A 15,134-nucleotide genomic window follows, 5' to 3' on the forward strand; every position below is an offset into this window, starting at 1 on the left:
CAGGCAACGCTTCTTCCTATGTATCCCAGATCCTTACTTGTTGCATCCATTTACAAAACATTCTCCTAGCTTGGGGTAGCTGGATAATAATTAAAGTCTTTTGAGCAGCAGGAGATAAAATAAAGAACCCTGCTTAACAGCAGTTCTCCCATGTGTAACTCCTACTATACACAGCGCACACGCACCACCTGTGAGCCAAGGGCTACGAATGTAACAGCCACTAAGCACGTCTGACTGGCAAGAAAGGCGATGAAATTGTCACGGGCTCAGCACAGGCACAGGGAGCTCTGCCACCCACCCTGCTTGGGGCTGCAGGGGCAGCTCTCCCGCCTCGGCTAGGGTGCCAGTGCCAGGCTTGGAAAAAGAGGACCACCGTAGCCTGTAAATCCACATTTTTGTTCCTTATTGCGGGAGCCTCTTGCCCCTGCACGCCTCCGAGCTGTCTTGCTTCATAATGTCTACTATCTCCTGCATGACTCATCACTGAAACAATGGGTTTGCAGCTACAGCCCGGCAGTGGCACACAAAGAGCTGTTCCCTCCCGCTCCTGCCGCAGGTACACACTCGTGTCACTGAGCTAATGCTGCATCACGGCTCCAGCGCCGCTCGCAGCAAGCAGGCGGGGAAGGGACAAGCCGACCTGCCGCCAGCGCCGCGGGGCTCGTTCCCCCCGAGCCGTGAGCAGGCGGCCGGGCCCGGGCGCTGCCGGGCGGCTGCCGCCCCCAGGACCGCCAACGCGCCGCTGCCCCCGAAGAAGCGGGAGCCCAGGGCAGGCCCGGAGGCGCCGGCCGCAGCAACGCGCGGCGCGGCCGGGCGGGCAGCGGCTACCGGCGCCGGGGAAGCCACCGCGGCCCGGCGGAACGGGGCAGCCGCCGCGGGGCTTCCCCATCCCGGCCCCACCGCCTCCCCGACGGGGACCCCGCAGCGCAGCGCCGCGTCGGGCTGGGCCCGCAGAGCAGAGGGAGGCCGGGGCCCGGCGCGGAGCCGGGGGGGCCGCGCGGGCCGTGGGTGCCCAGGAGGTGGCGGGGCTGCCCGGCGGGCCGGGGTGCCCAGGGGGTGCCCGGCGGGCGGGTGCCGCTCCCGGCGCGCGGGCGGGGCGGCGCGCACGTGGTGGCAGGCGGCGCCTGGCGCGTCACGCGGCGCGGCCCCGCCTCCGGCCCGCCGGCGGCGCGGAGACACGCAGCGCGCGGTGGCGCGCCCGCGGGAGGGGCGGGGGCGGCCGGCGGTCCCGTGTGCCCCTGTGTTCCCCCCCCCCCGCCCCGCGGCGCGGCCCGGGGCTCAGCGGGGCCGCCCTGCCCGCAGGGAGCTCCCGCCGCGGCGGTCACCCGCCCCGCTCCCCGCGTCCTGTCACTTCCCCGCGCCGCGGGCTCCCCCCCGCCGCCCCCGGCGGCAGCGCCGCGCCCCGGCACCGCCGCAGCCCCCGCGGCCGCGCCGCGCCCCGCCACCCCCCGGTGCCGGCGCGGCCCCCGCGGCCTCGTCCCCACGCCCGCCTCGGCCGGCCGCGGGCTGTCAGGCGGCGGCCCCGGGCCGGCCCCTTACCACGTGCGGTCTGCTGCTGCTGCGCCTGCCACTCCAGGAACCGCGCGGCCTCCAGCAGCGTCTCGATGCTCATGGCGGGGCCCCGGCCGCCGCCGCCGCCGCCTCCTCGGTCGCGCGGGCCCGGCCGCAGGCGCCGCGCCGCCCCGCGGCTCGCCCCGACGGCAGCAGCGCTGGCGACAAGATGGCGGGCGGCAACAGAAACACAACAGGCGGGCGCTGGCGCGGCCCCGCTACTACGCGGCGGGCGGCGGCAAGACGCGGCGCGGAGGGAGGGGCGCCGGACGGACGGGACGCGGCGGGACGGGACGCGCCGCCAGGCCCGGCCCGCCGCGACGTGTGGGCGGCCCGACGGCCCCACCGGCTGCGCGGGGCGGCGGCGGCGGCGCGCTCGCGCCGAGGCGCGGCGGAGGCGGGGGCCTGCGGGGGCCGAGCCGTGCCGGCGGCGCCGTGCTCCGGCCGCCGGGTTTTGCGGGCCGCCCTCCCCCCGCAGTGCGCTGGCGGCCCATTACAATATGTCACCGCGGCGCGGGCCAATGGGCGCGGAGGACAACAAGGCATGGAGCACCTCCACATGGGCGCCCCGCGCCGCCGCCGCGCCGCTTAAAGGGGCCGCGCCGCGCCGCGCCCTCCCGCCGCCGCCGCCCCGCGGGGCGCAGACTGCCGGGCGCGGCGCTCCCGAGCCGGGCAGCCGGCCCCCTGGGCGGCCGAGGTGCGGCTCGCTGAGGCGGCCCCTGCAGGGCAGCCGGCGGGCTCGGGGCGGGACGGCGGGGCCAGCGCCACAGGGACGCGGGTGGCGGGTCTGCGGCGCGTTCCCTGCCTCCCGCCGGGGCATCTCCCCAGGCACCCTACACTCAAGGAAATAATAATAAAAAAATAATCCGCATCCCTGCGGGCCTCGGCCAGGCAGCGAGCAATCCCGCTCCCCCGAAATGCCAGCGCTGCCGTAGATAGAAGGTGCGGCGAGCAGCCCGGCGCAGCGCCGGGCAGCAGATCCCTGCCCAGGCCCGGCCGCGGCTATAGCGGCCCGTGCCCCCCGCGGGTGCGCCCGGCCGGGGGGCTCTGGACTGCGCCGGGCGGGGGGGGGGGGGTGTGTGTGCGCGCAGAGGGGAGCCAAGCCCTTTCTCCCGAGCTACAGGGAAAGGGGGCCGGCTGGAAAGCTCCTACAGAAGTGCCTGCTCGTTTGGAAATGCCTCGCACTGGAGCTGGACGTGCTGCCTACGGTTCATGTTAGCTAATGCTTCCCTTTGTAAGGTCCTGTTTTCAGTAGCTTGCAAAACTAAATTAATTATCCACACTGAAATTTTGCATGCTAAGTATCTGCCTCTGATTGACTTAGTTTTTTGGGCTGCAAAAAGATACTGAAGTAAAGCAAAAAGAAACTGATTACAAAAAACAATGCTTCTAATGGAAGAAATGGCTTGGGGGAAAAAATACTTTTGTATGAGAATTTTCATTCTACTTAAAAAAAAATTAAGGAATTCACAGACCAAAAACCACACTGAGCAACAGCCAGTGAAGATGGCAAAACCAGACCCTTGTGAGCTGGGCCGTACTGGTTTGTGGAGATTTGGGCTGGCTTCTAAAGGTGCACCCATTCCACGCCACCTGCACCCGCTGGGCAGGACGCTGTCTCCTCCTCCTCACCCAGCACGTGGCTGACAGCCTCACTTACTACACGCTCATCTGATCTTTCTCTGCAGGTGGAAGTTGTCATTTCCTCCTGGGCTGGCTTTGCCACGCACCCATACTCTATGTTACCTGAATACCTCACAACATTAATGAGCGTATCGTAATTGCTCATGAGTGGAAGATGTAAGAAATTACTATGTGTGACAAAGCCTTCTGTGGCTAACGTAACTCACCAGGTACCACCATCAGACAGTTGCTGCTAATGGAAGGACACGCTTCATTTTTCAGAGAACTTCTCAGCTGCTTTTCAATCATCTGTCTTCTTTCTGCAAATTGTCTCGACCCACTCCTCGCAACTTCTGCAACAAATGGAAGAGTTTTAGCAACGTGAATGCCCCTCATCACCCAGCCCTGGTTCTTTTAGAGTGGACAGACAGGTTGTATACTGAACTCAGCAGGAGACCTGCATAAAACCAGTATGATTACTAATATAAGTAAGCCATAAAATGCATATATCCTTAAGGAGCTCAGTAAAAGCTACTCCAGGGCAAACTTAATCGACTTTATGTCCTTCCCTTTGTAACCTGGACATATTTAGATATATTTTGCATGTGCTGAATATGTTTGTGTATGTTACATCCAGAGATCGGGTTTGTCTAATCATAGCAGAAGAGCCAAGGATCGAATGGCACCTTGCAAACCAAAGCTGAAGAACACCAGCAGAACTTTGGGGAGGCCAGCCTGCAACTCATGCTGTTTTGCTGTGTGCGCCAGTGCAGTAAACGACAGATCTTTCTCCAGCCACCTCTCTCTTGTCTTTCATACTGTGCATAATCCTACAAACCACACAGGTTTACAGAGTGTTCTTCTAGATGGCCTCAGTTTTAAGAAGGAATTGCTGTTCTGTAATCAGACTTGCTTTACAAACAGCACCCCCTTTAACCACAGAACTTGTGCCCTTGCAGAGAGCCACAGTACCTGCCTGTGCTTTTACAGCACAGCTCAGGGACCTCCTGGCTCTGTGCTCCTGCAAGTGCTACAAACTCTGTTTTTAGCAGGTGAGAGAAAAATTAGTCATTGGAGGAACTTACCAACAAAACAACAGCCAGTGGTCTAAAGAAGTTAGACCAGGAGTTAGAACACAGCTTTTTAGAGAAACATTTTCAGATACATTTGAATAGTTCAGTCCTGTGCTGGGTTAACTGCTTTAAGTAGGAGGGAAAACTTTTATTCTGTCTGTCTGGTAACATCTTCTGCAATGCTTTAATCTCCAAGGAGAGTTGTTTATTCTGAAATCTTGAGCTCTGTGGGCTCTCAACTGCTAAGCTAGCTCCTGACTTTGGCAGCTGAAAGTATAAATCAGTGCCATTAAGCATTCATATCGGAGCGATGTTTCCTGATTAAATTCATTTATTGCAAGTTTTTGGACCCAACTGAAGCAGCAGCTTGGGAAGACATCCAAAATCCATCAGCTGTATATTCATCTACCTCTGGAGGATTACGCTAAGAAAGATTTTCGCTGAATCATTTGACCCTGTTACTAGGTACAGCGATAAACCAGAACACTTAGATTATATGGATTGCCTTTGTGAATACTTAGGGAGAGTTTTTAAAACTTTGCGTATGTACTAGAAGTACAAAGAGGTCCAATTTCTACCCCATACACCCCGAGCCTGTGAAAAGCAGATGCTGGGCTATCTATACAACCCAGCCAAACGTAGACTTTGGGGGCTAACGACACCAAGAAGCAAAGCAGCTTGGTCTGAAGTCAGAGTTGTCCTTCCCCTCAGTCCTCGTGGACTCTGCTCTGAGCTACGCTGCTCTTCCTTGTCTGGGCTACTCCTGACAGCAACCCAGGGGCAGGATTCAGAGGCTGTGGCTGTCTTCCCAGGGAGAGAGAGAGAGGGCTCCTGGTTCTGCTGCTGCTTCCTCAGCGGCAGCTCTGAGGCACTGCTGGAGATCCCAACATCCAGCCCTTCTCTGGAGGGCACAGAAGGGGTCTGCAGTTTCCATCCATGGTTCTGTAACTTTCAGCCAAATCCTTTGAGTAATTCTTTTTCACCTTCTCCAAAGATTGGATGTCACTTAGAAGGTCAGAATGTAAAGCTTTCATTTCCTTTACAAGCATATATAGGTTCAGAGGTATGTCTTTTCACCTGCTTTGAGAGAATGCCAAGGACATTTTAATTTCTTATCTGTTTATTATATCCCATCTAGTCAGTCCTTTAGATAATACTGGCTGATATTCAGATGGTACAGATACTAATCTCTACTACATTCTGGCTGTAGTAAGTTTAATGGACTTGACCATAAATGAAATTGCTCCCATCCACTATGAGCGGTGAATCTGGATATCTTAAACATGAAGCTGGGTTGTGAAAAAAAAAAACCCAACAAAACCAAACGTATTTTGACTAGCACAACAAATGTAAAGTCTTACTGTACTCAGTAAAATACATTTGTTTTCAGGGTTATTGATGGCATTACATAAAATTTGAATGGGCTTAGATTTATTTATATATAATTATGATCGTGATGTTCATATATTGATAGTGCAGGGAAAACATGCAGTGGTTATAGATCCCATTATCTTTCCTTATATCTGCCGTCCTTCTCTCAAAAGGAAAAGACAAAATTTCAAAGGAGATGAAAAATTGCCATTTTGAGGATGATGCTGTCTTACAACGCCACAGGGATCACCTAATATCCTAAACATATTCTGTACTAGGAGTATGATGGATGTTTAAAAAAACCCCAACTTCAGATATACAGATTTGGAAGAATAACTGCAATACTGCTGCAGACTCGACAATCTCCTTCCTGTTATTCTGCTTATTTCCTTTCCGCCAATGCAGCAAACAGCTTCTCCTTACACAAAACCATCCTCAGAATTTTTGCATCACGTGACCATCAGTAAGCTTAGCTTTCTGGCAATATTCATCACTAAGACTCCTCCTCCACCCCCCAGTTCAGAAATTACTCACATTCATTTCCTGGCGGGAGGTGCCTGGAGCAGGAGGTGGTTTGAGGCTTGCAAGGAGCAGCTGCTGAGTATTTACACTGTTGACACGAGGACATTCGTTAAAACTTGTGCTACAGCCCTGGAGAAACCACGTCGCCTGCGCACTGCAGCTGGGGAGCAGCCTGGTTTCCACATCTCTGTCCAATGTTCTCTCCCCTAACTGCTCGTCTGCCAGTCGTGGACGGTCCCACTGTGTAGCGGTGCCCAGTGTGCATGCTTCACTTTCCTGTTTTCCCATCTTTTTTGCATCAGGAACGAGCTTTTATGAAATATCACTTCCTAATTGTACCTGTTGGTAGAAAAAATAACACCTAAATGGGAGCTTTTTACTAGAAAGGTAAAGAGTTACTTCCAGCCAAAATTATTTGCATCTAACTTGAAATACAGTTGGTTTTAGAGGACCTTGGGTAATATAAGATCATTAAATGTCTCTTAGAAACCCAGCTAAATTACTTTCTAAAGCTAAACAATTTTCACTGTTCACACTATTTACAAACATCCAAATAAAAATTGGATGAGCAACTTGGGTAATTGGTTTTGTGCCACACACGCACACACCTGCATCAGGTTGGGTCATTGGGGCAGTACTACGCAAAACAATGTGACTTTTCCTAGATTATGCTAAATCCCTGCTACCCAGGGAATCACCCTCTGCAAGCTGGTGGCCCTGCAGGTACTGAGCTCTGCATTCTGCACTCCAGATCATAAATTCTCATCATCCATCTTCCCAGCTTGGGCACCACAACTCAGCTTCCAGCGCATGTGAATTCTGCTCCTTCCCTTACTCCGAATAAACAACTTTTCACTACAGGCCCCTGAATATCCTTCTGGAGTCTGTGGGAATACTTGACTGCTTGAAGTTTTATTGCCTGCTTAAACACTTTGTTGCTCAGGGCCTAAATTATGACTCAGTGTAAATTATTAGATGAGTGTTTATTCTCCTTTTTCAGGCTTCGCACTGAATAAGAAATTACACTAACTGTACTTACATGAAAGCTGGAGTTTATCTCAATATTTTCATTTTGAAATTCAAGTATTGGATGCAGAAAAACCCACAAGGGTGAAAATAATTAGTGCTCTTTCCTGACTGAACCATTCTGACTTTCTCTGTAATCCTTTTATTTATGGTTTTAATGATGAATAAATTCTTATTGTAAATATTTAATCATGAAGAGTGTTTAAGCAGGACTTCTGTGATGAATGGGTCTCATGCAGATCTGCCGATACAGCCAAAAACTTGCCCATTCCTCCCTGCAGCAGCGCCTGACATCCACCCTTGGGCAGCACCAGGAAGTGCCAACACCAGATTCACAACGTCTCGGACACTCTCCAGATTCCTCCTGGTTTTACTCAGTAATCTCCATACCGGACCAGTTAATTCAGCATGGCATAAGGACAGCTTGTATTATGCTAAGGTGTATCTTCTGAAAAATACCTGGTTGTCACCTGGAAATGCTGTGAGCAGGAGAAGTTTTAAGTTTCTGACTGCAAGGTATATTAATATTATCTCCCTGGAAGCATTAAAGGTAGTTTTTCTTCACTCTCCATTTTGCAGTCACTCTTGTGGACACCACAGCTATGTAATATATAAGTGCCAATCACATCAATATAATGTACGTTAGTAAAATCTCTACTATTGCCAAACCTGCCTTAGATACCATCTGTAGGGCCTGCAGCAGCGTGACAGTGCCATCACTGTTACTATGTACGTTCTCCCTACCACCATTTGTAGTATTTCTACAATATAAGGCATACATTGGTACAGAAGTGCCTGAGACTGGTTCAGATAAACTGAACCAAAAAGTGATTCTGACATTCTGAAATAGTTATTGGGCTCCTGGTGTTCACGCTCAGTGCTGCCTTCTGGGGGCACAGTGCTGAATTCTGTAGTTTTCTTTACTTGTGCGATCTGAGCATTTATTCAGGCCTGGATTGGAACTTCTGATGTGGTCTGTGCTAAAGCCCGAGGCAGCTGGTTACTAGCTTTGCAGATTTCTCAGCAGGTAAAATCCCAACTTCTGTTGTTTAGAACAGAACAAGGAAATGCCAGGTAGCAGTAATATGCTGCATAGGCTGCAGTCAGCTGCAGAAAGCATTTCTGGATAAATTGATAAAAAGGGGGTGGGGGGTGGGGGTGGGGTGGTGGTGTCCATCCAAAGTCCATAGAGCGCATGCTGAGGTCTCCTGGGTTTGGGGAACAAAAGCCGACTAAGGAATGGACACTGAACACATCTTCCCGGTCTGCTGCAAACTATTGTCTGTCATAAAACACCTACCAGAGCAGTAAAATCTCCTCTATGAAATATGCAGAGAAAGCCAAGTACTCCGAGAGGGGGATTTGCCTCTGCACTGCTTCAAGCCGCCTCTTTGCCGTGCTGGCGCCCAGGCCCAAGGAGGGACCGCCGAGGAAGCCGCAGCGGGGCCCGCCGCACCGGGCCCAGCCGGGCGCCCTCCTGCCCCTGCGCCCCCCACGCCTGAAGAGGTGTCACGCACTCCCGCCTCGCCTGGGGCAGGGCTGCAAGGCGGGGCGCAGGAGCCCCGGGGCGGCGTGGGGACCCCTCTCCTCCCTGGGGCGGTGTCCCAGGGCAGCTTGCTCTCCCCTGCCGGGCCCCCCAGGGCCTCCCTGGGCAGGGCCCTCCCCGCTGGGACCCTCAGCGCCCCCCAGGGCAGGCCTCTCCCCGCCGGGACCCCCAGGGCCCCTCGGCGCCCCTCAGGCCAGGGCTCTCCCCGCCGGGCGCCCCAGGGCTTCCCAGGGCCCGCCTCACCTCAGCCCCTTAGGGCAGAGCCCGCACGCCCGGCCGCGGCCCCCGAGGGCTGGCCCCGCCGCGCCCGGCCCGTAGTGCCCGGCAGCCGCCGGCAGATGGACCCCCGCGCCGCGGCAGCCGCACCCCGACCCGCGGGACCGGCCGCCGCCTGGGGCGCGATCGCGGCGCAGCCCGGTGCCGGCGGCGCGGGCGGGAGGGCGGGGCGGCACCGGGGCCCAGGCCCGGGGCCGGCTGGGAAGGCGCGTTACCCGGCGGGAGCGCGGCCTCAGGCAGGGGCCGGCGGAGGGACGTGGCGGCAGAGAGCGACGAGCATAATGGAACAAACGTGCTGTTCCTGCCCGCTTCAGAGCCGCGCTCATGTCCGCAGCGCAGCAGGCTCATGGCAGGTCTGCAAACACGTCCGGACCGATGGGTCAGTCACGGAGCCATTTATCACAGAACCGCAGCACGGGTTGGGTTGGAGGGGACCGTAAAGACCATCTCGTCCCCCTCCCCGCCACGGGCAGGGCCACCTCCCGCCAGCCCGGGTGGCTCCCGGCCCCGTCCACCCGGCCCTGAGCCCTGCCAGGGACGGGCACCCACCGCCGCGCTGGGCAGCCTGTGCCGGCGCCTCGCCGCCCTCACGGTACAGAAATTTCCCTAATGTCTAATATAAACGTGCCCTCTCTCAGTTTAAAGCCGCTCCCCCTTGTGCTATTGCTACAGGCCCTGCTAAAAAGCCCGTCCCCACCTTTCTCACAAGCCCCCTCTCAGTACTGGAAGCTGCTCTGAGGGTCCCCCGAGCCGCCCCCTCCCCAGGCTGAACGACCCCAGCCTGCTCAGCCCGTCCCGCAGCAGAGCTGCTCCACAGCGGTCACCTCCGCGGTGTCCCCTGGAACCGCTCCACAGCTCTGTGTCCCTCATGCTGGGTTATGATACTGCACTTACCTTTCTGCAGCAATATAGGGGTAACAGTTTCTATCCAAGGCTGCTAAATGCACATACTGTATTTGAGAGATCTGTATACATCACATTAGTCCTTGTCTTAATGCAAAACCACTAAAAGCGGTGTAAATCTACAACTAACATAAAAACAAATAGACGAAACACAACACGCTGGTGAAACAGCCAAGCAAGAAATGAGGATGCAAGAGTTTGGATGGGTCAACCTTATCTGCTTGGGCAACGGAGAGGGACATGTGGTGGTCTGGATTTACTAAGTGAGGTATGCAGAGAGCCAGTGCTGCCATCCGAGAGGACACCCCACATTTTCCCCACGTATCGATGAGGCCAACCCCTGCTTCAGGTCCTTGCTGGCAGAGCCACAGCCTGGGGAGGGATCTCTGTCTGTGTCTATAAAGCCAAGGGTAAGCAGGCGTGATTGGGGCGGGATGCAAAGTGCCATAAGCAGTCGTCTTATTTCCAGCACCAATCACTGTCAATAACCCCACTATAAATGTCACCCTCAGACATGGTGTCAATAACTTATTGTGTAAGGATAATGCACCGTCTTGGTAAAGGCCAGTGTAAAGATGAGTTTGCTTGCCAGCATTGTTTGATTACAGTTACTGAGGGGTTTTCATATATAGGGTCAATCATTTGATTGATGGGAAGCTGGTATATTTAGGTGAGATTATTACAGTGTTGCTGAACAGCAGCATTTGGTCTTGTTCAGAGCAGCGTTTCTCAGACATCAGGCTCCTCTCTGGGGAGGCTGTGACCTCTGAGGGACGCAGAAACTGGTCTAGAGAAAATGGGAGGAAAAATATTTGCTGCTCCCTGCAAGTTCATTTAAATTGAAGACTCAGCAAAAGAACACTTAATAGATGTTTCTTGCTTTTGATGGTTTAACCAAAGCTGACCCAGCGCAAGAGAAAATCATAGAATCACAGAATCATTTAGGTTGGAATAATCAACACATTCTTCCCTGTTTGCTACAGTCAGTAAAGATGCAGAATATTAAAAATAAAATGAAGTTGTTGGAGAAATTACATACCTATCATCAATGTCTGTACATGACTTAAACCCATGCAGGAGTGTATTAAGCTCTTCAGAGACAGTGTCTCTTCACCGTGACAGTGCAAACACCCAGTTAAATAACTCATGTGCCAACATGCTATTTTATTTTAAAATGTATTCTGCAATATACATGGGTGAAAATAGAAGTTGGCACAAGCCAGTTGAGTTTGGCAAAAGTTCTGAAAAAGGATTTTAGTTAGATTTTTAGTTAGATTTATGATAAACATCTGCATGGTTCATAAAAATACAAATTTCCCTTTCTGTCTACATGTACTCATGCTTGTATCAAACATTTCTATATCATCATATATGGCCACATTAAAATGGAATGATATAGCAAAAGCAGGTTTTAAGTAACAGCAGCTCTAAAAATCATGCTTTGTGCTTGCAGTAGGATAATGCTACTGGACACTACAAAATAAAACCTCAATAACATAACATAATGTTAGAAAAAAACCCTGCCCTTTGTTAAAGCAGACACTAAAAAGTAAGAGAGTTCAAAGTTTGCCTGTATCTTAAAACAATCATTGTCTGGATCTGTTCTGAGAAGGGCCAGAGCAATCAGACTGCCACAATCTAGTTTAGGAGGCAATGTGCACATAAATTATTCAACACTCTAAAATCTAGAAATCAATGCTTTATGCCATGTAATCCAGCATAACGTAGCAACCAGAAAAACAGTCTATGAGAAATTTTAGATTAGGTTTTCCCACAAAACCTTAAGAACTGCAACGGCAACATGGGACACAAGGAATGAGCCTTTGCTTCCCCTGTCACGCGCATATACCATTTTGTAGGATACATGCTGGGTTGAAAGCATACACTGTGACTCCCAGTGCTGGCTACATCCTAAGCCCACTCCTCCCTGCAGTATAATTAGTAAGGAGCACTGCATAAAATGCTGACATAAGTCTTTTAACACGTTCTTACTCCCTGAAGTAGTAAGCAGTACTGTTGCTGCTCGAGCCCTCACATACCTCACTGTTATTTCTAAATCTTAGTGGGATGAATTGCAAAAAGGGAGAAGCAATACACTGTGTCTGCAAACTCCAACCCATAACGTTTACTGACAGCTGCATCACTGCAATCAGTGTAAACAGTAGCTATACATAAACAAACAGACAATAATAGTTAATTTTCCCTCCAGTACCAAGCATATGATCAGGCCTTAAATAATTAATCATCTGGCTTATGATGTACCTTTCACCCCAGGATCTCAAAGCACTTTGCAGTGTGTGGGGATGGATTTTTATTTTGCTGGAGTAAATAGGGTAGAGAAAGATTAACTGGTTGACCAAGGTCATGCTGCGTTAACATTTTATTTCTGCCCTACCATTTAACTGGATAGCTGCTGTGACCTTCTAAAGCTAGAAGGCGGCTGCATTTTAACACTAACAATGTAAAGATAATCTCCCTTAAAGTGTACCGTATCTTTGTGATTAGGCAAAAGAAAATGCTTCAGAAGAATTTCTGGTCGTGTGTATTCACAGTGTTCTCTGGGGTATAACAGCTGGGATTTTCAGCAGAGTCTGAGAGAAGTGGATGCAAAGCTCCCCCTTTATTTCAAGAAAAAATGGTTACTCAGCATCCCTGGGCTCTGCTGAAAAATCAAGCTTGTCTATCTCTGAAAGTTTCCCAATTAGAAAAACTGGGGCAATCAGGTGAAACCAGGAAGGCGTGGCGGTCCATTGCCATGGACATTTTGATGCAGGAAGCTCAAGATGCCACCACAAAGCCATAAATCAAATATTCCAGCAATGAATACTGGTCTGCGTGGGGGGAAGCCATTGGGATATAGCTGTTAAAGCAAGGATGATGTTCTGACATGCCAGTAAAAGACAAAATGGACTAGTAGATTTTTTTAAAAAAGGCTTATCACCACAAAGGTACTGAAGCACAAATGTGTTCTGCACTGCGTGGCTCTGGGCTCTGAACACGCGGGCACTCCCACTGAGCTCTGACTCCCCTTACAACAGCCACGTGGGCTGCTCTCAGCAACATCTGTCTCCTTCAGGCCTCTCTCTTTATTTTGCCCCATCAGTGCTCACAAGCACAGCCTGGGCACGTGCTCCGGTCCACCCTGTGGCACAGGCACAGCCACTTGTGCCTTCCCCCAGCCGGCGAACTGCAGCGTGCCAGGACCCGCCACGCTCCCCTCCTGCGCAGCCCAGCGCCAGCACCAGTGCCAGCCTAACGCTCCCCAGGGTTCCAGCTAGGCTGACATCCTCTCGCAAAGCAGATAAACTCGACTTATTGCCAATGATTTTTCAAGGGGATGAGGATGTTTTAATGTTTAACTGTCTTTTCTTGTGGCCCTAAACTGATTCTGCAAAGCCACACCAGCCTCAAACACCAACCAGACGGACTCAGATGAGAGCAATGGGCTGCAGGGAAGGAGCCACTTGACTTGGCAGGGAAAGAAAACAATCTTTTTTTTCTCTGCACGGCTCCCCCAGAAGTGAGTCAGTAGGCCTGACGAACAGAAAACACAAGTTGCCATAGAAACTCGCATGCCTTCCACCAGGAGGAGAAAAAAATGTAGGCCAATATTTCTGCTTAGCTGGCTTGTGCTCTTGCTGTGCTCCTCAGCCTGCCCGCATCCCAGGTCTGCATTAACAACCTGCATCCATTTTGCCCCCAGCTGAGAAACGCCCTTGCTCCCGCCGCCTCTGGAAGCTGCGGCTTTGCGCATGCATGCAGGCACGCGTGCACGTAGTGACACAAGGACACAGGCAGGGACAGGGACACCATATCAGCTGAGCCAGTGCTAAGGCTGTTGCTTCATGACTAGGAATGAGGAGCCCCGCTGCCTGCAGCAGGCGATGGGGATGGCGGCATGGGCAGGCTGCACACCCACCCCACAGAGCACCCTGTCCTGGCCTTCAGCCTGCGAGCGTGGCAGGGAGGACTGTGAGAAGAGTAAGAGTAATGGGTTTGAAATGTTTGTGCTCGATTATTCCAGCCCCTTTCATTTAAACAAACTCCTTTCCTCCATACTGTACATTTCTCATCTGTAAAACGGGGGTGAGCCCTCAGTAGGCTGGAAACACGCACGGGTCATTCATGTATGTAAAGGCCTCTGCAATGCTCTGAGAGAAGGGGCTACATGACGTGTACCGACACAGATGTATGTCTGAGCTGCCGCTCCTTGCTGACCCACACGTGTTTTCCATTGAGGCAACCCCAGCACGTAACACTAGAACTAATAATTACAGGACCTGATGGATCGACCTGGCAGCTCTGAAGGCTGAGGAGCCAGGAGCTGGCTGAATGAGACGCATTCTCCTCGTGCAGGCTGTTGCCTAGAAAACAGACAAGTGTTGCATACAGTTGAATAGAAATGATCACTGCTGAACTATCCTTTGATTTGTTTTATTCCCTGAGCATATGCTATTTTTGGGTTTTACTTTTAATTGTACACACTGGGCAATTTGCTCTGCTTCTCTTCTTGCTCCTTTTCTTGTAAATTGCATAAAGGACCAATGGCCTACTATATGTTCAGTGGGCTGTTATGCTTTATCTGTACTATAAATAAAAACAGTCTATCAAAAGGGTAGAAAATCTGCTTTCCCCCTATTTTTACCTGTAATCTTTTGTGATTCACTTCTAAGGAAAAAAAACCCACAAACAGAAAGGACATTTGAAACTTTGCATTTGGGCACAGATGAGCATGCAACCCAGACCAGCATAAAACCCAGTACACCGCTTTTGCCCACTGGTATGATCACCCACTGGCTTCTTGGAGCCCACAGCAATGCAGCTTTGAGATGATAGACAGCTGACCCGATGCCAGGCCTGTGCCCACAAGCACTGGCTCCATTGGGGATAGTTAAAGGAAAGCGATCACAGTGATGGAGTAAGCATATTCTGCCAGAGCAGGGCATATCTCCCAGCCACCAAAAGCACAGAGAGGGTATTTTTCAATTCAGTTCAACAGTCTCCAGGAAACATATGATCAGGTGCATAATTTAAAAAGCTGCACATCTTTAATGAACTGAGTCAGGATCTTGACAGCTGGAGAGACAGGTGGCAGACAGCAACACCTCTCCATCTAAAAGGTCTTTTTGGTTTGGGGGGAGGAGAAGCACCTTAATTTGTAAGCGATCTATGTCATTTGAGCAGTGATGTGACTGTTGGGTTTATATGAATTTCAAATCCCTCCAGGTAAAGTCAGCTTAATG

At 52.1% G+C, this 15,134-nt stretch overlaps 1 protein-coding gene and 1 long non-coding RNA gene across 2 annotated transcripts in view; both read right to left on the minus strand.

Annotated features, from left to right (window-relative positions):
• Window positions 1–1,725, minus strand: part of MNT (MAX network transcriptional repressor) — a 43,004-nt gene extending 41,279 nt beyond the window's left edge. Inside the window, exon 1 of the mRNA XM_040578745.1 lies at window positions 1,540–1,725. Coding sequence (XP_040434679.1) covers window positions 1,540–1,612 — 73 coding nt within the window. The 5' untranslated portion in view covers window positions 1,613–1,725. The remainder of the gene's footprint in view (window positions 1–1,539) is intronic.
• A 985-nt stretch (window positions 1,726–2,710) lies between these two features.
• On the minus strand, window positions 2,711–8,628 carry LOC121082779. Its single transcript, XR_005826112.1, has 3 exons — window positions 8,467–8,628; window positions 6,153–6,479; window positions 2,711–3,527 (listed from the first exon to the last, which is right to left on the minus strand). It is a non-coding gene; the product is annotated as an uncharacterized LOC121082779 (long non-coding RNA).
• Window positions 8,629–15,134: the final 6,506 nt, after the last annotated feature.

This window comes from Falco naumanni, chromosome 1 (genome assembly GCF_017639655.2).
Source record: "Falco naumanni isolate bFalNau1 chromosome 1, bFalNau1.pat, whole genome shotgun sequence".
NCBI classification, from domain to species: Eukaryota; Metazoa; Chordata; class Aves; order Falconiformes; family Falconidae; genus Falco; species Falco naumanni.